This window comes from Polypterus senegalus, chromosome 15 (assembly GCF_016835505.1).
Source record: "Polypterus senegalus isolate Bchr_013 chromosome 15, ASM1683550v1, whole genome shotgun sequence".
Classification (NCBI taxonomy): domain Eukaryota; kingdom Metazoa; phylum Chordata; class Cladistia; order Polypteriformes; family Polypteridae; genus Polypterus; species Polypterus senegalus.
The window spans coordinates 119,223,795-119,249,180 of NC_053168.1; the positions used below are offsets into that span (position 1 = coordinate 119,223,795).

The 25,386-nt window shown below is 36.7% G+C and overlaps 1 protein-coding gene across 9 annotated transcripts in view; it reads left to right on the forward strand.

Moving 5' to 3' along the window:
• Positions 1-21,385, forward strand: part of ubr5 (ubiquitin protein ligase E3 component n-recognin 5) — a 110,322-nt gene extending 88,937 nt beyond the window's left edge. For all 9 annotated transcript variants that reach the window (XM_039737202.1, XM_039737205.1, XM_039737203.1 and 6 more), the window contains 15 exons: positions 2,406-2,519; positions 2,866-3,083; positions 3,176-3,296; positions 3,891-4,236; positions 4,350-4,437; positions 7,746-7,890; positions 8,289-8,419; positions 9,726-9,786; positions 10,352-10,530; positions 14,143-14,227; positions 14,313-14,468; positions 14,714-14,827; positions 17,083-17,227; positions 17,568-17,653; positions 20,378-21,385. In XM_039737202.1, the coding sequence (XP_039593136.1) occupies positions 2,406-2,519; positions 2,866-3,083; positions 3,176-3,296; positions 3,891-4,236; positions 4,350-4,437; positions 7,746-7,890; positions 8,289-8,419; positions 9,726-9,786; positions 10,352-10,530; positions 14,143-14,227; positions 14,313-14,468; positions 14,714-14,827; positions 17,083-17,227; positions 17,568-17,653; positions 20,378-20,590 (2,202 nt within the window). In that variant the 3' untranslated portion in view covers positions 20,591-21,385. The remainder of the gene's footprint in view (positions 1-2,405; positions 2,520-2,865; positions 3,084-3,175; positions 3,297-3,890; positions 4,237-4,349; positions 4,438-7,745; positions 7,891-8,288; positions 8,420-9,725; positions 9,787-10,351; positions 10,531-14,142; positions 14,228-14,312; positions 14,469-14,713; positions 14,828-17,082; positions 17,228-17,567; positions 17,654-20,377) is intronic.
• The last annotated feature ends 4,001 nt before the right edge of the window (positions 21,386-25,386 follow it).

The window sequence follows — 25,386 nt, forward strand, 5'->3', positions numbered from 1 at the left end:
AAAACATTTTTTGAGCATTCAATTAATTTAAAATAACGATTAAATTGAAACAGGCTGTTTTACAGCTGATCAAAATTTTAGGACCACATGCCTTTAAAAGGCCAAATCTGTGCAAAGATGTGGATTCATTGTCATTTTCTGTCAGGTAGTCACATGTTCTGATGGCAAAGGCAAAAAAACTCTCCCTTTTTGAACGTGGTCGGGTTGTTGAACTGCATAAGCAGGGTCTCTCACAGCGCGCCATCGCTGCTGAGGTGGGACGCAGTAAGACAGTCATTTGAAATTTCTTAAATGATCCTGAGGGTTATAGAACAAAAAATTCAAGTGGAAGACCCAAAAAAATTTCACCAGCACTGAGCCGGAGAATCCAATTGGCTGTCTGTCAAGACACTGGACGATCCTCGACCCAAATTAAGGCCGTTACTGGTGCTGACTGCAGCCCCATAACCATCAGACGGCATCTGAGACTGAAGGGCTTCAAAAACAAAAAACGTCTTCAAAGACCTCGTCTCCTTGAACGCCACAGAACTGCTCATTTGGACTTTGCAAGAGAGCACCAAACATGGGACATTCAAAGGTGGAAGAAAGTTTTATTCTCTGATGAGAAAAAATTTAACCTTGATGGTCCTGATGGTTTCCAGCGTTACTGGCATGACAAGCAGATCCCACCTGAGATGTTTTCTACACGCCACAGTGGAGGGGGTGCCATAATGGTCTGGGGTGCTTTTTCCTTCAGTGGAACAATGGAGCTTCAGGAAGTGCAGGGCGTCAAACGGCGCTGGCTATGTCAAGATGTTGCAGAGAGCATTCCTCATGACTGAGGGTCCTCGTCTGGGTTTTTCAACAGGACAACGCTACAGTACACAATGCCCGCAGGACAAGGGACTTCTTCCAGGAGAATAACCTCACTCTTTTGGCCCATCCTGCTTGTTCCCCTGATCTAAATCCAATTGAGAACCTTTGGGGATGGATGTCAGGGAAGTTTACAAAAATGGACAACAGTTCCAGACAGTAGATGCCCTTTGTGCGGTCATCTTCACCACTTGGAGAAATGTTCCCACTCACCTCATGGAAACGCTTGCATCAAGCATGCCGCAACGAATTTTTGAAATGATCAACAATAACGGTGGAGCTACTCAGTACTGAGTTTATGTTTGGAAGTACAAAAACATAACCGGTCTTTTCAAAAGAGAAGTTCAGTAATACTGAATCACTTGATTCCAGGCTTCCTTGTTGTTCTGCTAGCAGTAATGCTTGTAACAGAAAAAGACAAAGAGTTTTTTCGTGGGTTTTGGAAATGAGTAAAGAATATTCTGTGCTTGCCCCTCTTTTTACATGGTTTGAGGATGCATGCGACATCCTCCTCTCTGGATACCTTAAAGAGTGTGATTTCTTTCCCTTCACTTTCATGATCCTTCTTTGGCCTTTGCAAACTTCTGGTCTTCAGCTTCAACTCCCATGGAATTGCTCATCGCTGCTGCTAGGTTTTTTTGTGTTCTTCCATCTTGAACCTTGCAAAAAACATAGCAAACTGTGGCAACGTTAAATAAGAATATTTGTGTGTTTAGGTGATGAGTTAATTATTGTAATGTAAGGTAAAGTACGAGCATATTGAACATGAATATTAACAGGTCCAACTGTATACTAATTAATATTTAATATTACCAGTAAAATTTACACCCATCAAGACCTCACAGTTTTGACTGGTTTAAAAGCAACCTTTTCTCCTGTAATTGGCACAGTTTAGAACATACAGTAATGGAAGAAAAGACATACAATTTGCAAGGGAGAATGATTTCTTTTATTTACAAGCATAAATTATGTTCAAATGGCTATCCCATCCACCAGTATAATCTTGAAATGCCAAGAACCCACACCTGCCTGGGGCATCAGTGGTGAGGTAGCCGTAAAGTATACGAATGACCTTATTGATGAAGTTTGGTTTCATAGACAGTGCTTTGTGTTGAGGAGAGTTTACTGACCTACTTCTTGATTTCCTGCACTAACTCTTTAAGTATTTCTGTGCCACAAACATCAGCAAATTTTACATTTTTATATATTTACTTCATTCATGGTACAGCCACCCTCTTTACGTTATAATTTTGCATTATTGACTCACTTCTACTACTAAAAGTAAAGGCAAAAAGTAGGGGGTGTGCTTAGCATTAGTTACACAGGACTTTCTGGAAGTGGGATGTAGACTCAAATGTCACTGCTTTTTTGCTTGTAAGATGTGGGGGATATTTCTGAATCTTGTTGTTTTTACTGACTATTCACTGATATCAATGTCAACATTGCTAACTGTTTGTATCTCTGAATGTGTACATTTAAAATGAAAACATTTTTAAAATGCAAACTCATATTAATTTTGTGTTTATTTCCTTCATGTTTTCCCCCTTAATTAGCCAAATGCTAGAAAGGAAGATCTCTTTGGCCGTCCAAGCCAGGGTCTCTATTCTTCATCTTATAATACCAGCAAGGGGTTAATGGAAGTGACAGTAGACAGAAATTGTCTTGAGGTAAATATTTTTATCCTTTTGGTAGTTAAAATGTAATACCATTCTCAATGTTTGTGAACTAATACACCATTGAATATGTATGCATGTTGTACTAGCTTGTTTGATTTTTAATTTTTCTTTTTGTTGGTAAGCTGCATCAGAAATGTTATCATGGCATACTGTAACAGCCTTGCTTATCAGTGAAAAGATATTGTAGTTTTAACTCTGTTTCATGAAATTGAAATGAAATGAGTCTCAAACTAATTTTTTTTTTTTTACCAAATAGTAATTGAACTATGCATATACATACATTGTAACACTGCTCAACAGTATGCTAAAATATGTCACGTTGGTCCACACTGTTCAGGTTCTCCCTACAAAGATGTCTTATTCTGCAAATATGAAGAATGTTATGAGTATGCAGTCTCGCCAGAAAGTCAGCAGTGAACAGATGCTTCCTGAGGAAGAAACAGAAAGCACAAAACCTGGGCCCTCTGCTCACGACCTGGCGGCACAGCTAAAGAGTAGTCTTTTGGCTGAAATTGGCCTTACAGAGAGTGAAGGTCCACCACTTACCTCATTCAGGTAAGAAATGTAGCAGTGTTTTGTTCATGTAATGGGAGGAAAATATACATTTTGTCAATGTAATGTTAAGTGTTTTTTTTCCTATTTTACAGACCTCATTGCAGTTTTATGGGCATGGTCATATCTCATGACATGCTGTTAGGAAGATGGCGTTTGTCATTAGAATTATTTGGTCGTGTCTTTATGGAGGATGTTGGGGCAGAACCTGGATCAGTATGTATCTTTGTGGTAATTTATCCTAATCAGTTTACCCAGAAAAGTACAAATGTTTGTTAGTCATTCATTCTATACGTATACTAAATCATACCATGAAATTATACAGTGAGGTAAAATTAAACAGCATTTACTTAGCTCACTGAACTCAACTAAGACCTAGTCAACTCTTGGTGTGTATGATTTTTGCCATAGCATTCACTGCTTTAAAATGCAGTAAACATGGTGGTAGGGCAACATCATGCCTAAGCAAATAGAACAAACAAGGTAAACTTAAATTTGTGCAGTTAAACAATCAAGAACATCTCCAATATATTTAGTATCATTTTTATCTTCCTGTCACAGCTTTTACTAAAATAATTGTTCTGTTCTTTTATTCTATTCTGTGTCATTCTGCTATTTGTATTAGAACACAATACATAGATGATGAACATTTCCTTTAGTGTCAATATTAAAGAGTATTTCAGTGAAAGTGCATTAGCAAAAACCTCCAGATTGATTTAATTGTATACATTTAACATGGCAGAAGATAGTGTTAGTGTCTATATTAGTTGTTAAATTGTTAATCTGAAATTACACATCTCTTTTGTCTAGATCTTAACAGAGCTTGGTGGCTTTGAAGTAAAAGAGTCAAAGTTTCGCCGTGAAATGGAGAAATTACGAAATCAGCAATCAAGAGATTTGGCACTGGAAGTGGATCGTGATAGAGACCTTCTTATTCAGCAAACAATGAGACAACTTAACAGTCATTTTGGACGCAGATGCACTACCACGCCTATGGCTGTGCATAGGGTCAAAGTTACTTTCAAAGATGAACCTGGTGAAGGTAGTGGGGTGGCTCGGAGTTTCTACACAGCCATAGCTCAGGCATTCCTGTCCAATGAGAAACTTCCGAACCTTGACTGCATACAGAATGCTAGCAAAGGAATGCAGACTAGTAGTAAGTTGTGTGCTTTTTCAATAACTTCTCTTTCAAACCAACCTATATGAAATGTCATTTATCTGATTGGGTGATTGGTTATATATTTACCCTTTTTATTTTACTTAATCCAGATCTTATGCAAAGACTGAGGAACAGAGACAGAGAAAGGGAAAGAAGAAGTGGTGGCTTGAGAGCGGGTTCTAGGAGAGATCGTGACAGGTGTGTTTAAAAAATGGTTTACACTGTGAAGCTCAGTTAAATAGTTGTTTCACTTTTAGCAATGAATATCAGGTACACTATTATCCACCCTAAAAAGATGTTCTGGCAATGCTACACAAACCTCCTTTAGAAAGAGAACATCCCTTAGTGTAGCAGAGAATGAAAGTCTGTTTTTTTTGAGAAAGATGACCTTTACACTAATGTACAAAATGGTGGTTTGTTATGGGCATCAACAGAAAAACACCAAATGAAAGTATTCAGAGCAGCTAATAATCTCCTGTATTCTGCATATCACTGTTTTAAAGCTGGAGTGAAGCATAATCAAATTTAGGCAGCTGCACACAGCATCTTTTTGAACAGCTAAAGTAATCCCCATCAACAGTCAGAAACACTTCTTAATTGATGACATTTCCAGCAGTCCCAAGAATCCTAATTTGGAAGATGATGATAGAGATTTTTTTAATTCTATAATTATTGCCCATCTTGAGTTTTTTGTGTGATAAATGGGAAAATAATTAATTAATGTAATGATAATCAGCTAAAGATGAGGTGGGGGATATGAAATGAGATTTCCCTGTGTGTGGCACTCTTATGTAATAATACAAAGGTGAGATTTACATTTTAAAAACTACAGAGCAGCATTAAATTCAGTCTAATACCACACACACCTTTTTAAATTTTGTTACAATTTTTCTGCTTTAACAAAACAAAAGTAGTATTAACCATAGCTTCATCAAGTGACATGAATTATAACTGCATTCTGTTTATTATCTTAACCTGATCATCCACTTCAGAATTTTCATAAGCACAACTCCTGTCCTGGCAGCCTCAGGTGTAAAGCAGAAACTAACCTTGAAAGAGGTGCCATTCCATATAGCCATACTCATTCATGCTAGCCGAGTGTACATTTGGTGATTAAGTTAATATACATATCTTTTGAAATATGGGAGGCAAGCTGGAGTACCCATATGTAATCCTATATGCTGTGGGAAGCCCTCCTCCAGTCTTCCTGGGCATACTGGCTGGGCGTGCCACAATGGATTGGTACAAAACTTGTAGACTCACACATGGTTAACCTTGGAGCTGTTTCTCTTGAGTTATAACATGATTATTGTAATTTCTAATATAGACTCTGCAGTAACTCAACTAATGAAACTAGAAAACACACAGAATTCACCAATGTTACAAATGACCTTACTGAATATTTGTTTGCTATCTTTAAATCTGTTCTTTTGACTACCATAAATGATACGTAGTACTTAACAATTTTTGTCTGTTAAAAATAAAATTCTTAATGAAAATATGTTGCTAAAGGGTTTTCCGGTTCCATCAGAGAACCCACAGTGATTCATTTCAACCATTTTTTAATTAGAGGCCAATTTCTGATGCTAATGGAACATCCTGGTTTTAAATTAATTTAGTTTATTAAAATTAGAACCCCTAATTTGCAGCTGTTTACTTAAAACCACCTGCATTCAGAATATAGTTATTCTTTAGCATCTACCAAATTAGCTGTAAGACACAAATAACAAAAAAAAGTAAAAGCTTATTAGGTCCCAGTTATTTATACAGTATCGGTGTCTCATAAAATACTTTTTCAGTAAAATATTTTGGAAGAAATACAGAAGGGCAGAGAGGTAGTATATTTTCTGATCCACAGGACTTTCTGAAAGCTTTACTAGCTAATTTGAAAAAAATTGGACAGCTGCTCCTGCTTTTAATTATATGCCTGTTTCATTTATAGCTAGTGTTACCTCTTTTTTTATGGTAATGGTAACAAGTACTAAAATGATTCAAGTTTAATTTATTAAGTTTATGCAAATATAACTCAAATTGACAGGTCCTATGGAATATTTTAAATTATTTTAACCTTGTTTCCTCTTTGCTCATTATCACTATTTGGATACAATAAGGTGACATACCTAATTAATAAACAAGAATTTTTTATTTTTTTTTAAGTGCAGGATTAAACATACACGTTGTAGTGGCTACCAACTATACATTTTTCTGCTCTCATTCCAGTTAAATAGAGACTGGCAAATGAATAGCTATTGGTACAGACAACAGCTAATGCTAAAGATGAGCAGCTCCTTCAGTGTTAATATCATTTATCTGGTCATTAACAAGAAATATCTTCAGTAACAAAGATGCAAACTTCAGTGAGAGATAATTTGCTGCAAAAAGAACTTAACTAAGGTTACCTCTAGCAGCAATGGCCAACAGCAAACCACTATGTGTTGGAATGTGAATGTTGTACATGCAATCCAATCAGAAGATATAAACCTATGTTCAGAAGTAAGGTGTTCATATTTAAAAGTTGCAGTTCTCAATGCAACCCTGCACTAATAGTCTTAACAGTTATAACTACCTTTACACAAACTGCGTATTAGTTGCCTATGATCCATTCTTAGTTTTGTACATCGTTGGCAGCATGACTTAATTATTGACCAGCACCACTTTCACTCAACACTGTTTTCTTCTACCTGTATCACAGTGTTGTCTAGTTATCCATGCCTTTAGCTCCTCATTTCCTAATTCTTCTTCCTCTTCATAATACACTTTCTAAAAACATCCCCTTTTGCTTACATTGTCACTTATGTTTTGTTTTTTTTTTGTTTGTTTTTTTGCAAATCTGCCTATGACTTTTATCTCTTTCTTTTTGAGTATGAGCGAGCTAATTTATTTATTTTCTTGTTGGTGCATGCATTTCCTGGATGAACTTCTACCAGTCTTGTATTTATGCATTTCCCAGCACTAGTTTTGTTCCAGTACTTAGAAATCTTGCTGTAGGATCATGAGAGCAACCAGAAAATACTTTAAGCCAGAGAGCTATGGTAATAGAAATGTGCCGTTGATTATGTAGTTACTGTTACCACCTTCACAAAGCATTCTTTTCTTTTATGCATCTTATTTCATTAGTCTCTTATGCCATGTTTCTATTACCTGACAATCTTCATTTAGTGAATTCCTACATAATCAATTTTTTATATGTATATGTGTGTTTATATGTGTATGTATATAACTTGAAGATTAAGATTTCAGAGGAATGTGTTTATGCCCAGTGTTCTGTCATTCACTCAGAATGTGGCCATTGCTCTCACTCATGTTGGACAGAATCAAAGTTCCCACAGATCTTGTCTTTGTCGTCATTGCGACGTTGCACCTCCTCTTTGAATCTCTGGGACACTCTGAGAATGGATGCTTGCTCCTCTGTGCATTGCTTTCAGCTGATCAAATAGTTTTTTTTTAATCAATATTTCTCTTTAATGTAACCTTGTATTTTTGTATGATTTTTATTAATATTACAGAGATTCAAGAAGGCAACTTTCCATTGACACACGGCCATTTAGGCCAGCATCTGAGGGCAATCCCAGTGATGATGCTGACCCACTTCCGGCACATCGACAGGCACTGGGTGAGAGGCTTTATCCACGAGTACAGGCAATGCAACCGGTAAGTTTGTATGATTACAATATAGAGGTGTACTTGCTTTAAGAAACTATTTTAACTCTTGGGTATTCTGGAGTCCTTACTCCAGTACAGTGTTATAAGAAGCCATGTGATTGCTGCCTAGCTTTATTTAGCGACATTGCTTTGACTGTAGACAAGAGTGGTGCCCTGCAGAGCACACACACCAAACCCCAATAAAATCCAACATTATTTTTTATTTCTATTTACAAAATTGCTTTGTTTCCATGCTTATGAACATTTACTTAAATTACCCATATCTGAATGCAGTGGTATCTTATTCCACTTGCCTCCTCATTTATAACTAAAGGCAAATCGCCTTTGATTAAGCAAGTTTTGACTGATATTACTTATTTTATTATTGTGTGCATTTTTTCCCTTAGGCTTTTGCCAGTAAAATTACCGGAATGTTGTTAGAATTGTCTCCAGCACAACTTTTGCTGCTTTTAGCCAGCGAAGATTCACTCCGTGCACGTGTAGATGAAGCAATGGAACTAATTTTAGCTCATGGAAGGTAAGAATAAAATACAATTACATAATCTACTTTGCGTTTTAACTGTTTATATTTTCTCCATATATTAAATCTGTTGTTTTTATATTAAAAAGAACTGACTATATTTTTAAAAGAAAAAAGTGTGTTGATATCCCTAGAACATTTTGAAGCCTGTTTGGAAAGAAGTGTGTGTTATTTGTCATTAACAAGAACAAATGGCTGATTCTTAAAGGAATACTCCACCCCAAAATGGTATTTTTTTTTAAAATGTTACTTACCCTATTTACTTTGAAGTGGTGGTTGAGAAAAATTTTTATTTCCAGGCTTTTATGGAGATGGTCTGCAGTTCTGTACAATGGGAAACAATGGCCATTATTAACAAAAGAAAAAAAAATCATGATACTTGTGTGTATATATAATCCACATGTCTTTTATATAGTCACTAACTCAGACCTTTTTTATTTGGGTAAAATATTGTTATAAAGCAACTTCATGAATTACCAATTCATATATAAACTGAAAACCCAAAGACTTATTGAAATTACTTTTTGAATTGAAGACAGGATGCTTGGCCAACAAATAACTTGAAGGGGGACTACAAGTCAAAAAGGCAATAAACAACATTTTAATAATGTGACATTAAAAATGTTTCTAGGCAACCACTACAAAGTACTGGATAAGTAACATATTAAAAAAAAAAAAATATATATATATATATATAGTGTAGTATGCCTTTAATGAAATTTGGGGGACAACTTTTAATCGTTTGTCTTAAACAGCTGATTAGGTATTGGTTGAGTTCCAGCCATTCACCTTCAAGCTTTAAGGGTTTTAAAGGTGGTAACAACAACAACACAATCCCTGCTAAGACTTGCACATTTTGGTTTTCAAATTTAGGACTTTAAGGTGTTTGAAAGCTTTCAACTTTAAAGGCTGTAGTACTAGGCTGTTGTACCGTGTTAGCCATTATGAATGTAGAGAAAAGCCAAGCAAAATGACACCTTTTATTGGCTAACTAAAAAGATTTCAATGTGCAAGCTTTCGATGCAACTCAGGCCCCTTTCAAGGCTGAAAGCTTGAGCTTTGGGCTGAACTCGGAATTCATACACACAGTAGTCACAGTAGCTAAACACTAATTATGAAGAAACCTTGCTTACATTTAGGCCTATAATTACCACAATAGGTTTGTCTTTAAAGGGAAGTAAAATGTGTACATTTTGGTAATTTCATACCTTATATTGTGCTTATGTTGTAAATATAGAGAAAGTCTTGTGGTTGCCACATCACATTTTTTTATAATGAAATGCTTATTTGTTTATTTTTGAAGGGAAAATGGTGCTGATAGTATACTAGATTTAGGACTGCTAGACACCTCTGACAAATCACAAGTAAGTATACTACTTATTAACTTTCCTGTTCACATTAATCACCTATTTTAATTCTAGTGATACCAGTTGTCACAGGCACTTTAGGTTATGTCTCAACTTTGTGCTTGCCTTAGTAGAAGTGTGAGCCATAAGTAGTCAAACTGATACATCAGGTACGTACTTGTACATTTTGGTGTTAGGACTTGTTCACTGTGCTTTTGCAGACCCACTCAAGAATCAAAAATATTTCAAAGGGATTTGTAAAGTTAGGCAAAGGGTTAGTAAAAGTAAAATATTGAAAGTTTTTATTATTTTGCTCTTGAAAAAAAAAAATAATGAACCAAACTAAATATCCCTTAATGAAACTGAGAGATGCTGGAGCACCTTGTGAGGCACAAGCAGGTTTAAAAGGTACGTTGTAGATGAATTAATCAGGTTTGTAGGTTTTTAACCTTAAACATATACAAAATAAAATGTATATGTGTTGTTTTCTAGGCTGGAAGCCCTCCTTTTCTATAAATTAAATTCATGGAGAAGATCCCACCAACTTCATTTTAATAACGTGAATTATTTTGTTGGCTTGTAGCAAGAAAATCGAAAGAGGCACGGTTCCAGTCGCAGTGTCGTTGATATGGAATTGGATGATGCAGATGATGGAGATGACAATGCACCACTTTTCTATCAACCAGGAAAACGAGGCTTTTATTCACCGAGGCCTGGTAAAAACACAGAGGCCCGACTCAATTGCTTTCGCAATATTGGAAGGTAAAAAAAATTCTTGTTCTTGTCACATATGGCAGTAATGTAACTTATTATGCAAGTCTGCTGCTTAGAAATGGACAAAACCAAAATAATTAAGAAAATATTGTCAGGTTTACTGTATTGTTGACCTGGGCTTTTTTTATACATACATATATAATCTTTTTGAAAATAGAGTCTCCTTCTTACTGGAGAGTTAGATATGTTTATACATTAGCTGCTTCCCTTAAAAATGTACATCAGCAGCTTTACAGTACAGAAGTACTTTGTTTTTAATGTTTTGTGTGCAACTTCGGCTCCATAGACAAAGCTAGAGCAGAGTCAGATAAAGCATATCACTTCTGTTCAGTATAGACCGATTTTGAGCATCATTTTAAAAATCAAATTAGGAAATTTGCATCTAAACATGAGAAGATGCATACAGTGAGTAAGACGGCAATTATACATACCACTTTGGGTGTGACCATTTAGAGGGCCAGAGGGCTACATCTCCACCTGCACAGAGAGGTAAAGAGTGCAGCTTATTCCTTTGTTCTGACACCACAGCAAACTAAGTTTCTCAAGCCCTTGTGTGCAGTGGTGTTGGTGAACAAGAGTACAACAGTGCATCCTTCTCTTATTCAAAAACCTAAGAGTGAATCTTTTGGGGGACTTGGATACCTCCTATACTAGCGTCAATGAGAGGGATCAATTGTCCGTTCATGGTGGATGTTTCCACTTTTCTTGTTCTGCCTCATAAAAGCATGGGAGATGTTGAAGTGACTGAGACAAATAGAAAGGATGAGAGGCTCATTTTGTAAAATATAACAAAAATCACTCTGTTCCATGCAGAACCAAGTTCCCTTTGAACTCTTCCTTTCATTTTTCCTTTTATTATTTATTGCAACAATGTTGTTGCAAATTCATATAAAGCTGAATTTGCTGAGGCAGAGGTTCTGTTGTAGATGGTTCCACCAATTCCAGAATCTCTTTAAGAACAACAATATTTATTTATATAGCATATTTTCATACAAATAATGTAGCTCAAAGTGCTTTACATGAAAAAGAAAGAATAAAGAAGCCAAAATAAACAAGAATTACAATTAGGGGACACTAATTAACATAGAATAAAAGCAAGTTCAGATGGCCAGGAAGGACAGAAAAAACAAACAAACAAAAAAAAAAAAACTCCAGACGGCTGGAGAAAAAATAAAATTTGCAGGGGTTCACGGCCACAAGACTGCCCAGCTCCCTCTAGGCATTCTACTTAAGTTAAACGATCTAAATCAGTCCTTGTGGTATTCAGGATTCACACGGAAGAACTTGATGATGACGGTCATGTGGACTTCTGGCCTTTAATCCATCAATGTAGGGACGTCAGAGTGCTTTGATCAGGTGATGGTGGTACAGATCGCCACCACAGAAAATCGGAAGTAGAACAGAAGAGAAACTGTATTGTTTGAAAATCCTTTTCTCACATTAGTACTGGCAAGATGAAATTTGCAGAGTGATTTGTCATAATGACTGAAGGTTTTTAATAAACGCTAATTTCACTGAAATCCACTGAAAAACAATGTTGCACAATTTGACATAACATTCACAATTCAGGATCGCAGAAGGCTAATAAGGTAGCTTTTGGGTGCACTACAGAAAAGTACATTGCAGGACCCTTCCACACTCCCCAACACTCACGCAGGGGCAATTTAAACTTGCCAGTCAAGTTAACTACAGTACAATATGTGTTTGGGAAAACTGGACCCTGAGGATAACCCACTGACAAAGGGAGAATGGGAACACCTGACATAGACAACAATGTATGTTTGAATCCAGGATGTTGGATTTGTGAGATGGAAGGGATACCCTAATAACCCATCATGCTGATCGTTTTACAGTTTAGTTGGATTTAAATAACATTGCCATTGGTGATGTTTATGACTTTGTGACAATCTTTTACACTAGAGACTAATTTAGGTTTTGGGAAGTTAAATACCCTTTGTACAGGGAGTGCAGAATTATTAGGCAAGTTGTATTTTTGAGGAATAATTTTATTATTGAACAACAACCATGTTCTCAATGAACCCAAAAAACTCATTAATATCAAAGCTGAATATTTTTGGAAGTAGTTTTTAGTTTGTTTTTAGTTTTAGCTATTTTAGGGGGATATCTGTGTGTGCAGGTGACTATTACTGTGCATAATTATTAGGCAACTTAACAAAAAACAAATATATACCCATTTCAATTATTTATTTTTACCAGTGAAACCAATATAACATCTCCACATTCACAAATATACATTTCTGACATACAAAAACAAATCAGTGACCAATATAGCCACCTTTCTTTGCAAGGACACTCAAAAGCCTGCCATCCATGGATTCTGTCAGTGTTTTGATCTGTTCACCATCAACATTGCGTGCAGCAGCAACCACAGCCTCCCAGACACTGTTCAGAGAGGTGTACTGTTTTCCCTCCTTGTAAATCTCACATTTGATGATGGACCACAGGTTCTCAATGGGGTTCAGATCAGGTGAACAAGGAGGCCATGTCATTAGTTTTTCTTCTTTTATACCCTTTCTTGCCAGCCACGCTGTGGAGTACTTGGACGCGTGTGATGGAGCACTGTCCTGCATGAAAATCATGTTTTTCTTGAAGGATGCAGACTTCTTCCTGTACCACTGCTTGAAGAAGGTGTCTTCCAGAAACTGGCAGTAGGACTGGGAGTTGAGCTTGACTCCATCCTCAACCCGAAAAGGCCCCACAAGCTCATCTTTGATGATACCAGCCCAAACCAGTACTCCATCTCCACCTTGCTGGCGTCTGAGTCGGACTGGAGCTCTCTGCCCTTTACCAATCCAGCCACGGGCCCATCAAGACTCACTCTCATTTCATCAGTCCATAAAACCTTAGAAAAATCAGTCTTGAGATATTTCTTGGCCCAGTCTTGACGTTTCAGCTTGTGTGTCTTGTTCAGTGGTGGTCGTCTTTCAGCCTTTCTTACCTTGGCCATGTCTCTGAGTATTGCACACCTTGTGCTTTAGGGCACTCCAGTGATGTTGCAGCTCTGAAATATGGCCAAACTGGTGGCAAGTGGCATCTTGGCAGCTGCACGCTTGACTTTTCTCAGTTCATGGGCAGTTATTTTGCGCCTTGGTTTTTCCACACGCTTCTTGCGACCCTGTTGACTATTTTGAATGAAACGCTTGATTGTTCGATGATCACGCTTCAGAAGCTTTACAATTTTAAGAGTGCTGCATCCCTCTGCAAGATATCTTACTATTTTTGACTTTTCTGAGCCTGTCAAGTCCTTCTTTTGACCCATTTTGCCAAAGGAAAGGAAGTTGCCTAATAATTATGCACACCTGATATAGGGTGTTGATGTCATTAGACCACACCCCTTCTCATTACAGAGATGCACATCACCTAATATGCTTAATTGGTAGTAGGCTTTCGAGCCTATACAGCTTGGAGTAAGACAACATGCATAAAGAAGATGATGTGGACAAAATACTCATTTGCCTAATAATTCTGCACTCCCTGTATATATTGTATATTGTAGACTAAATATTGTTGCACAAATGACATGAAGATAACAAAATGACGTCTGCAAAACAAACTTTTTTTTTTTGTCTCTTGTCATAGGATACTTGGATTATGTTTGCTGCAAAATGAATTGTGCCCTATAACATTAAACAGACATGTTATTAAAGTGTTACTAGGCAGAAAGGTAAGAATTGTTTAATTGGGAGACTGTTTGTCTATGTGTGTTAGTTTCCATTTCATTTTAATTTTTTTTAATTATTTTCCCCCAGGTTAACTGGCACGATTTTGCATTTTTTGATCCGGTGATGTATGAAAGTTTACGACAGCTTATTCTGGCTTCACAAAGCACAGATGCTGAAGCAGTATTTGCAGCGATGGATTTGGCATTTGCAATTGACCTCTGTAAAGAGGAAGGTGGAGGACAGGTAAGACTGTTGTCTTAATGTGGAAATAATTCAATAAAGGCATTGTCTGCAGTTATTCTTGTTTTTGGATGTGTTAAAAACAAAGCATAAATCGGTAGTTAGATCTCTGTAAACCTGGTTATCTGGCTTCAGTACTGAAGTTTAAAAAATATTTAAAAAAAAAAAAAAGCTTTTTTTCCATGGAAGGCCCTGTTGACAAAATAACATTGGGCTGGAAAAATAATTTATTAAACTTTACTTTTCAGGTGGAACTCTTGTCAGGTGGCGTAAATATACCAGTAACACCTTTGAATGTATACGAGTATGTCAGAAAATATGCAGAGCACCGCATGTTAGTAGTAGCAGAACAGCCACTTCATGTAAGTACATTATTCATAGTTACTAGTTGCGGCCTTTTGTTTACAAATAATGTTTTGTTTATTATATTTGCAAGTGCTGATGATCAACCCATTGTATAGTATACTTAATTATAAGACACTGCAACTTCAACGGAATTGAACATTTAAAAAAAAAACAAACTACAATACACAACCTCAAACCTAAGCCTGCGTTAGTACTTGGTATCCTTGGGACACTATGGAGTTGAGTGATGTGTTCAGTTTCTCATGCAGCGCCTGTTGTTACTTAGTAGGCCTATGTGGCCGTCTCTACTGAACTTTGCCCAGACAAAGTCTGATGCTGCTTTTTCTGTCAGAGGTTTAGCCTTTGTTCTTAGATGTTTCACCTCTGTCTGTTGGGAAAGTGTTCATTTCCAAAGAGATGCATTGCCTGTCTTTAGGATTGCCATTTGTTTGCATTACTGTGGTGGAAAATGCTTAAAATACCTTTTAGAGGCAGAAATGTATCCAGATTCATGGACACAGAATATGAAGAGAAAACAGCAGTGTGATTTCAATCATGCTGTTAAATGTATTATTCAGCATTTATAAAGAAATGGATCTTTTATTGCCTAACTAAAAAAATAAAATTGCATATTTGTCTTGTCTGAAGAAGAGGCCTGATTTGCCTTGAAAGCTTGCATATTGTAATCCTTTTAGTTAACCAATAAAAAGTGTCATTTTGCTTGACTTCTCACTACATTCATAATAGCTAACATGGTACAACTAAAGAAATGGAAACATTGGTTCTATACTCTGTCAAGATTCTATTTACACTATTCGGTTTCAGTTAGATCACTTGTGTTCAAAAAGGCAGGCTTATTAATGAACAATAAAAATAAATAAATAACCAGAAGCCTTATTTAGAGGAAAGAAAAGTTACTTTCACATGAGGCACATTAAGCATAATGGATTAATATTTGCAAAATTCCTCCTGCCAAGGATGGGGGGGGAAATTATTGTGATTGATTGTTCATTTGATTGACTGTTTTGTTAATCTGCTTTTGTTTATATTTTTTCCTTTACAAATTAAACTTGTTTAACAGTTCTTATTTCTTCTTGCTTCTTGATGTTTGGTTAATGTGCTTTAGCATTATGTGTGAGATCTTCCTTATTGTGTATGAAGTGGATAAAATAACAAATACCTAAAAGTTTATTAATATCAACTAAGGATCGAGTAGGATCTCTTTGTGCAGGCCTGGCATATGCTGTCACTGTTTTTGAGCCTGTTCTTCTTGACACATTATGTAACTTCTGCAGTGTTTTCTGTCTAGTGCATGTACACTTATGAGATCTGGCAGCCTTGAAACGTTGTTAGTTGCCTCATGTTGCTCTAAAAACGTATTTATCAAAGTGGTAACTGTCATACCTCTTACTTCCAATATCTACAAGTTAAGAATCAACTTAATATGACTTGCCTTTACACCTGCATTTGTAATTTGCAATTTAGTTACTTCAAAGTTAAATTCCTTTTTCATGTTGTTTGTTATTTTGATTCAACAACAAGTCTTGGCATTAACATTTTATATCTTTTGCTTAAAAAAAAAAACAACTGCATTGCACAAAACAAAACTAATTAAAAAAAATGCATAAATCGCTGACCACAATGTATCTCTTCATTGAAGGCTTTCCCAGAAACCAAGTGAAATACTAAATTTCATGGAATACTCCATTTGCATTCAGAAGAAGGGTACTTGAACTAAAACAGGAGCCAGACTTGATCTGCTTCCAGCGCATTTGTGTGCGTCATCAGAAATGAATGACATTTATACAAAATATTTAGGAAGCAGTGAATACAGGAAAATAAGTTTATGAAAGATATTTAAGTCACTATAAAAAATATAATTTTATCCATAGCTGAATTTAAACAGTTTCATTTTTGTTGTGTTGGGCTATATTGAAAAACCTTCAGCCAGTTAGAATAAGCTTTTTCCTTAGAATGCCTTAAGTTTGAGTTGGCCCAGTTGTGGTCTAATGCGTCATTCCTGTTTAATGTTTACTGCTTCACTTCAGCTTCTCAAACTCAAGAAGTAATTATGGAGTTAAACTTGTTTTTAATACTGGGTGGCGAAAATAGTAAAAGTGTCACCAAGTCATTTGTGAAGGGTGATATTGTTTTAGTTTGAGATATATATATATATATATATATATATATATATATATATATGACTGAGTTCCAGCATTGTGTGTACAGAATTCTCCTCAATCGTAAAATAGAATGTTTGACATTTTTGCAGGCAATGAGAAAAGGTCTCCTGGATGTGCTTCCTAAAAACTCCCTTGAAGATCTTACAGCAGAAGATTTTCGGTTGCTGGTGAATGGCTGTGGTGAAGTCAACGTCCAGATGTTAATCAGTTTTACATCATTTAATGATGAGTCAGGTACAGACAATATTTTAGGTTGATGTATTGTCAACAAAAACTATGTTGGTATTTAGTGAATTAATGGGTTGAAAAATAGAGTTTGAACTGTATATATACTTTCAAAGGAGAGTTTAAATGTTTACTCAAATTATGCATTGAAGTGATGCAAAGGCCTTGTTAAATATTTTGTTGTGTGTTGGCTAAGATTTAAGTCCGATAAAATGCTGGTACAATCATCTACATCATCACCTTTTCTTTATTTTTTAAAATTATTCTAATAAGATACCAGTTACACCCCCTCATTTAATCCGAAGTACTTGGCCATAACATGACATATTTTACTTGTATTCTTACACAGGGGAAACTGCTGAAAAGCTCCTGCAGTTCAAAAGATGGTTTTGGTCAATTGTTGAGAAGATGAGCATCACTGAAAGACAAGACCTGGTAAGATGTTTTTTATGGCTTCTCAAACCTTCTTTATTGTAAAAAGCTATATTTAATCCATTTCTTAGATTTTTTTTTTCTTCTTAACAGTTTAACCTTGTTTTTAGAAAGAAATATCTGACATTAGTTAGCAAGTTGTAATTACCAGAATTTTTCTTGTCCTGTCAGTAATATCATGTATATGTATGGTTTACTTGTGGGCTACGGTATATGTAAAGGCTAATGACACTTACTGTAACTCTGTTTCTTTCAAGTGTCATTACTTAATTGAGGTCCTACAGGAGCAGGTTTGGTCATGGTTAGTAGGACTTTTATTTCAGCATGGGATTATGATAATCACGCTGATTATTCAAAAGTCTCACACGCTTTGTCTTACTGAAGTGGGAAATGTCTGTTGCTCTTTCAAAGCAAAAAAAGGCTTTTGCTACTGCTCCTTTTTTTTACTTTATGGAGTTGCTTTAGAAACAAAAATAGAGGATTTATGCTTGCTTTGATATCACAATGATGTGTCTAAGTTGTAAGTTGCATTTGTTTTAGCTTACAGTGTCAAACATTTGAATGATGAGTTAAAATGATGGTGAGATTAAATGCTTTAAATACAGTTCCATACAGAGCCCCAATAATGGAATGGAAGCTTCACATTTATCCTCTAATGATAACATGACCACAATTGTCTATACCAGTGTTTTTCAACCTTTTCGCTGGAGTGGAACCCTGCACGAATGGTTACCTTGCTCACGGAACCCTGTGCAATTATCCACCAGTATGTCTTATATCATCAGACTTTTTCGGCGGAACCCTTGGCTAGCGTTCCGTGGAACCCTGGTTGAAAAACACTGGTCTATACTACCATCCATCTATTTTCTAACTAGTTATTTATCCAGTTCATGGTCATTAAGAAGGGGGTTCCTGTGCTGGCTCCAATGGACAAAAGGTAAAAAAAACAAGGAGGCACCACGCGCGGACACACAGTCACACTCATATGGGGCAAACTCTACATGGCCACTTCAGCTATATTTGTAGTAAGATGAAACCGTGCCCATGTTTATATCTGTGGTTAGTCTACAACAGTGAGGACATGAGCTGCGATATGTGTTCATTTCAATCTAAAATGTATTTACTCATTTCATTAAAACTTTCAAATTTCCCAGAAGTTCAGGTGGTTCAATTCATAATACTTCAAAGCACAAAGCAAATCTCTCAAATAATGTGGCATGTAATGGAGGCATATAAACACAGAGACATGCTGTTAGTGGAGCTTTTAAAAACAGCATACTTTATTGCTGGAAATTAATTGCAAACATTACATTTGTGAGTGTTTGGGCTTTTGAAGTGACAGTGGTAGTTACTAATTTAATAACTAAAATGTGATGAACATGGTGAAAAAGCATACATGACGTATTAAAGACATACAGGAGTGAGTAAGGCACCATCTCCATTTACAAGCAATTACTGAAGTCGATAACCATAGGTTGTTTTATTGGAATTCTGAAGCTTTGTATTTATAGGTTTTGGTTTCACATATACAGCCTTAAAATTGAAAAAGATTATTTAAAAAAAAAATAATAAAATAAAGATTTACAAAATGAGTGTGTCATTTAAAATCTGAGTTAATTTGACATGTCCATTTAATATTACTCATCAACTAGTGTTGTTATCCAGCTAATGTTTCCTGCATATACTGATGCAAACCGAAGTCTCACAACAGTAAATATCAATATCCCCCCACTCTCCCAATTTCTTGTTAGATTTTGTGAAAAATCGTAAACCTGCCAAAGAATGAAATTGAGCCTCTTGTTAGGTATTTTGTGAATGCATTTTGGAATGGCGTTTGCAGCTTAATACTTGAAGATTAGACATTGTTATGCAGTAGACTGTCACTTTTCAGTAAACTAATAGAAATATCTGGGATGATTACTCTGTGCATAGTTATAAAGGCATACTTCACCCAAAAATACATATTTTATGTTGCTTACTACATTTAGTTAGTAGTGGTGGCTGAGAAAAATTGTTAGCGTCATTTTGTGTGGAATGGAGAGAAAAAAGGTTTATAATAGAAGCCAAAAGTGGCCAGTGCTGTAAATTGGAAAATAATATGAAGAATGTCCATGGGTTAAACTCACTATACTTGGGTCACATAATCCACATGTGCATACCTTTTTTGGGTAATATCTTAAATACTTTTGGAATAATCTGCCCATACCATAAACAGGAAGCTAAAGCATCAGCCGAGTCACTTTTTGAATTGAATACAGGACTCTTGACCAATGACTGAACGAGAAGAAAAGGTGGGTCTTCAAATCAAAACTATTGGCTTGCATAATACAGAAACTTTTTTTTTACTTTCTGTTCTTCGTGAAAAACATTATATTAAATTTATTTCTTCTGGACAACAGCTACACCGTACATGGGGTGAGCAACATATAAAAAAAGAGTAAAATTTTTGGGTGGAGTGTTCCTTTAAGGTGTATACCAAATATCTGCTGTTGCTGAAATGATTTAAATTCTGAGATACCTTAAAATCATTATAATTCTAAGCAGGGGTCATACAGTTGTGTTTTCATTCCATTTTCAAAATAATCTGTAATCCACCATCAGGTTACCAGGTCTTCTTTTTTTTCCCCAACTGCTACAAACAATAATATTTTTATCAGCATTTTTTTTACCATGTTTCAGAAAACCTCACAGTATAATGAAATATTGATTTTGTGTTTTTTTATGTAGGTCTACTTTTGGACATCAAGCCCATCCCTACCAGCTAGCGAGGAGGGTTTTCAGCCCATGCCATCAATCACAATTCGGCCTCCGGATGACCAGCACCTGCCAACTGCAAACACTTGCATATCTCGATTATATGTGCCACTCTACTCCTCCAAACAGATTCTTAAACAAAAACTTTTGCTAGCCATCAAGACCAAGAATTTTGGCTTTGTATAAAAAAGAAGAAAAAAAAAGACCTTTGGTGTTGCTACTAGATCAAATTTTGTAGAAATTATTTTTTATTTGTCAGTCTTTTTATGGGACTTGCTGTCACATGTCTGGCGGTACTTTTTGTGACTAAACACATTCCTGCACTGGGTTTGTACTCTTGGCTTTACCAGCTTTGACTGTAAGCTCCCTGGCCAGCCTGCAAGCTGTTAGCCTGTCCCCAGCCAAAGATGACAGCAGCGATGTGTAAGTTGTTACACTGTGACACACAGCATTTTTTTTTTTCCTCCGAAAGAATGGATTTCTTAATTTCTGAAACTTCACTGCTGCCTTTATTACACATCTTTTTCCCTCTCTTTGTCTTTCCTGCTCTTTGTAAAGGAAGTAGGGAATTTAAAAAAAAAAAAACTTGATGCAAAACGTATTATGTTTTTCACCCCAGGTTTCATTGTAATTTATTTCAAAAGTAAATTCTTAAATCTGCAGTGGTTTTCACAATGTATTATTAAGACAAATATGAAGTCATCTTATTAAAAAAAAATTAAAACTGCTTTTCTACCTGAAAACATTAACCATTTGTGTGGTACATTAATAGCTAATTTCTAATTTTGGTCAGACTGTATACATTGCTTTCAGCATTATTTGTGAAGACTAATACAAACGTATATGAAAGCTGATGTCCAACGCTTGACATATATAAACGCACACTTTGTATATATTGTAGATAATGGATTAAAAACAATGGTTACTGGCTCTAACATCCAGTGTGGAAAATAAACTTAATTATGCAAGTTGTAATTTGAATTTTTGTTGGGGTTAATGAACTTTTTTAGTGTGTGTGCGTTCGTTTGTATGAGGTTTGGAGCCACTTACTGAAACTTGAGCATAAAGAGAAGTGTGCCAGCCGCACGTGACCAAGCCATAACAACCCACCACCGTGTTTAACAGATGTGCTGGTATGCTTTGGATGTTGGCAGTTCCTTTTTTGCTCTCGCCATCACCCCGATGGAGGTTCATCTTTGTCTCATCTGTCCACAGACCTTTTTCAGGAATTTTGCAGGCTCTTCCGAGTCCTTTTTCACAAACCGTAATCTGGCCTTCCTGTTTATGTTGCTAACTAGTGGTTTGTATCCTGCAGTGTGACTTCTTCATTTCTGTTTATGATGTCTTCTTCAGATAGTCATCTCTGACACGTCTGTTTTTACAGGTGTTTGGGGCTTTTACTTTACCATAGTGAGGATTCTCATGGTCTACCAGTCCCTTTACAAATTACTGAGCTCACCGCTGCATTCTTTTTTGTTAATGATATTCCAGACAGTTGATTTTGGTAACCCTAAGGTTGAACGGTTATATCACGTTACCCCTCAGCCTTATAATGGCTTCTTTTGACTTTCATTGGCACACTTCTTATCTTCATTGTGGACAATGGCAACTGCAGTCTGTAGGTAGAAACCAACCTAGATATCATACGCCTGCACTAATGAAGCAATAAAAACCACACCTGAGTAATCACAAACTCCTGTGATGCCAATTGTCCCAAACACAATGGGGGTACATATATAAAAAGTGTTGTCATTTCTGCATGGTGTAACTGAAATGTATAGATACCCTTAAACGACATTTTTGCAATGTTCACTTTAATCACACTTGAATTGCTTGAGGTAAATCAAGAAAAACGTCTGTTCCTGACATTAGTGAGGGCACTCTGTGTGTGTGTGTGTGTGTGTGTGTGTGTGTGTGTGTAGCATATATAAAAAAAATGATTGTAATTTGAATGACTTGGAAATAATTTTAATGTTTAACTGTTGTTGATTGAGGAAACACACATCCACCAAAAATGTCGCCAGCAACTGGGTTGCCCCCTTTAATAACTAATCCTTATATATAATTTGATACTATCCATATGTATGGTGTTCGCGTCAATACCTCGACTCAATACAAGTTAGAACCATGCAATGGGACTCTGCCTCTGTAGTTAGAACATAACGTGGCAAACACGGACACAGTATTGCATGATTGGCTAAGAATGTTCGAATGCTTCAGTGACGCCGCTGGACGGCCGAGTATAGTAAGTCGGTGTTGGTTCAAGCAGATAATAGTAAGTTTGGTTGGTTTTTGGAACGCTGGTTTGGTGGGGCATACTTTCCAGGAGTGACATCGTTGACTGACTTAAACCCTTCGACAGCTCCGGAGCTGTAAGTAATTTAGAACGTATCGCCATTTGCTTGGTATGTTATAATCTATCTTTGGGCAGATCGATTTTGGCATCCGTCCTTCTGACATCTATTGGCAAACTGAGTAATGACGGCTGGGTATTAACAACGGTCATTGTTTAAATTTTAGCCGATCTCAGATCTAAAATGACCACGCCAACATAATAATTACTCTGATTCTGATTAGAGTCGTAAAATACGGTTTGTTTTGAAAATTTGCCTGAAAAAATTAAATGAGCTGCGCCAAAGAGCTGAGTTCACGTCTCGCAGCCCTGTTTAAACAGGAAGCTCTTCATTGCATCGGCCAAAAAGGTCTATTTTAAGCACAGATCAGGGCCATGATAACAAATCATTTCAAAGACTTAAAATAATTCTTTGCAGAGAAAGTATGGATTTCACAAACGTAGAATTTGTAGCCCCATTCGATCGGGCTCCCAGTCGCTAGTAAGATCTAAAACCAAACAGGTGCTCAATGGTGCTGATAAAATAAATAAGGCAATATCATTTGAAAGGTGCTGCTTCTGCGATCAAGGCTTAGGACACACATCAGGCAGGGTGCTCGTCCTGCAATGAGATGATGGGAGCATCTTGGTTTTATAGTGACTGGACTGGACTGGACTGGACTGGACTGGAAGGGGTGGAAAAACACTACATTGTCAGCGTTCTCTCATGGTGGTCACACATGCGTGACATTGTTACACATTTCCTATAACTATCACAGCTTATTTGAGTTAACTGTTTCATGCTGCTCACATTAAAAGCTATTAGGATCCTTTTGAACTGCTTAACAGGTTGCATTTACTGTATACCAACCACTATGTACAATGTTTCCTATGTGTATTTAAAATGCACGACTAAGTGAACTCTATTTTTTTTTTCAATAAAAAAAAAAATTGTGGTGCTTTTTCAGAGATTAAAAAAAATGACAAGAACCCTACAGTATATCCCAAAAAATGAAACATTTCAATGGTGAGCATTAAGTTCAAAAAGTATATGTATGTACATTAAGTGCTAATGCAGTCACCCAGATGATATGCATTTATCACTGTCCTCATTTATTGTGAGCAGTGTTATAAAGCCAATGTCTCACATTAACATTACACAACTTCTAGTCAGAAATAATGTCAAACTAAACAACTGCACTTGCTGTTTTTGCTGCTCGAGGATGGCGGAAGGAAATCACTAGGGATATGACTTTCCAGCAAAGTTTCACATTTCCCAGGTACTGTAGCTTTGCCCCATTTTGTTTACTGCTAATAGTGTGCTGTGCAAAGGCTAACAGGCACCACAAGTTCAGCCATAGTGTCTGACCCTTCCGCTCCCCCATCATCCCATCCCATTCTGTCATGGTAGGTAAAACACAGAATGAGCACTCACTTCCAAGTACAAAGCATATACTGCAGTAACAAGACAAAGAATGTGGGTGTTTGGGACTTGATAAACAGAAGAGAGACTTGTCTGTCTGGTACATCGTGGGTTAGGAACCACCATAGTATGTAAAGAGAAGAAAATAAAGGGGCAAGACTGCGAGTGAACTCCCCATACCTGTAAACCATTCGCCAGGTCACTGGCTCGGTCATATAGCACACTATTAAGCTTGTGATATTTTCAAAACGTGAAACTGTACTGGAAAGTCGTCACATGGTCGTCTGATTTAAACTTCCCTGTGACTGCTTATCTTGTAATCCAAGGTTTCCAACTCTGTAGTCCGGGAGGGCCGCAGTGGCTGCAGGTTTTAATTCTAACCCTTTTCTTAGATTGTGACCTGGGGCCTCATGTATAAACGGTGCGTACGCACAAAAATGTTGCGTAATAACGTTTCCACGTTCAAACCGTGATGTATAAAAGCTAAGTTTGGCGTAAAGCCTTGCACATTTCCACGGTAGCTCATACCCCGGCGTATGCAAGTTTTCTGCTCGGTTTTGCAGACTGGCGGCACCTAAGCGTCAAAGCAGTGCTTCTGTTCCAGTGTGGTTACCTTTTCTTTTTTAGATCCACATTCCTGACATGGCTTTGTAAATACACTGAAATTAACCACATATTGTTTATTAGTTTAATGCATCTGATTGTAATTAACCTGTAACAATACACAGAATGGTCAAACTATTCCAAATACAATAACTGCTTTAGCGTTGTTACTCTCACTTCACCTTCTTCTTCTTTCAGCTGCTTCCGTTAGGGGTTGCCACAGCGGATCATCTTTTTGCATATTACTCTCACTGCACCACTCGGAGTATTTATATCACTGTATCTGAGTGTGAATCGCAGCTGACTGGAAAGAGAATTATCAGTATACAGCATCAAGAACACGCTGCTTCAGCCATGCTGTCTATTGAACAGCTCTCACATGGCAAACGCTTCAGAGCCTTTCCTGTACGGACCTCTCGGTTCAGAAACAGTTTCATCCCAAGAACTATAAACGCACTCAATCAGTCCATCAAGTGCTCCTTGTAGAACTGTTTGTACATATAAGTACAATCACCTCACTGTAAACTTACGATAGTTATATTACACAACCTGAGCCACTTTAGAAATTGCGAATTTACATATGATGACAATATAATTTTTACGATTAAATGCAGCAAAATATGT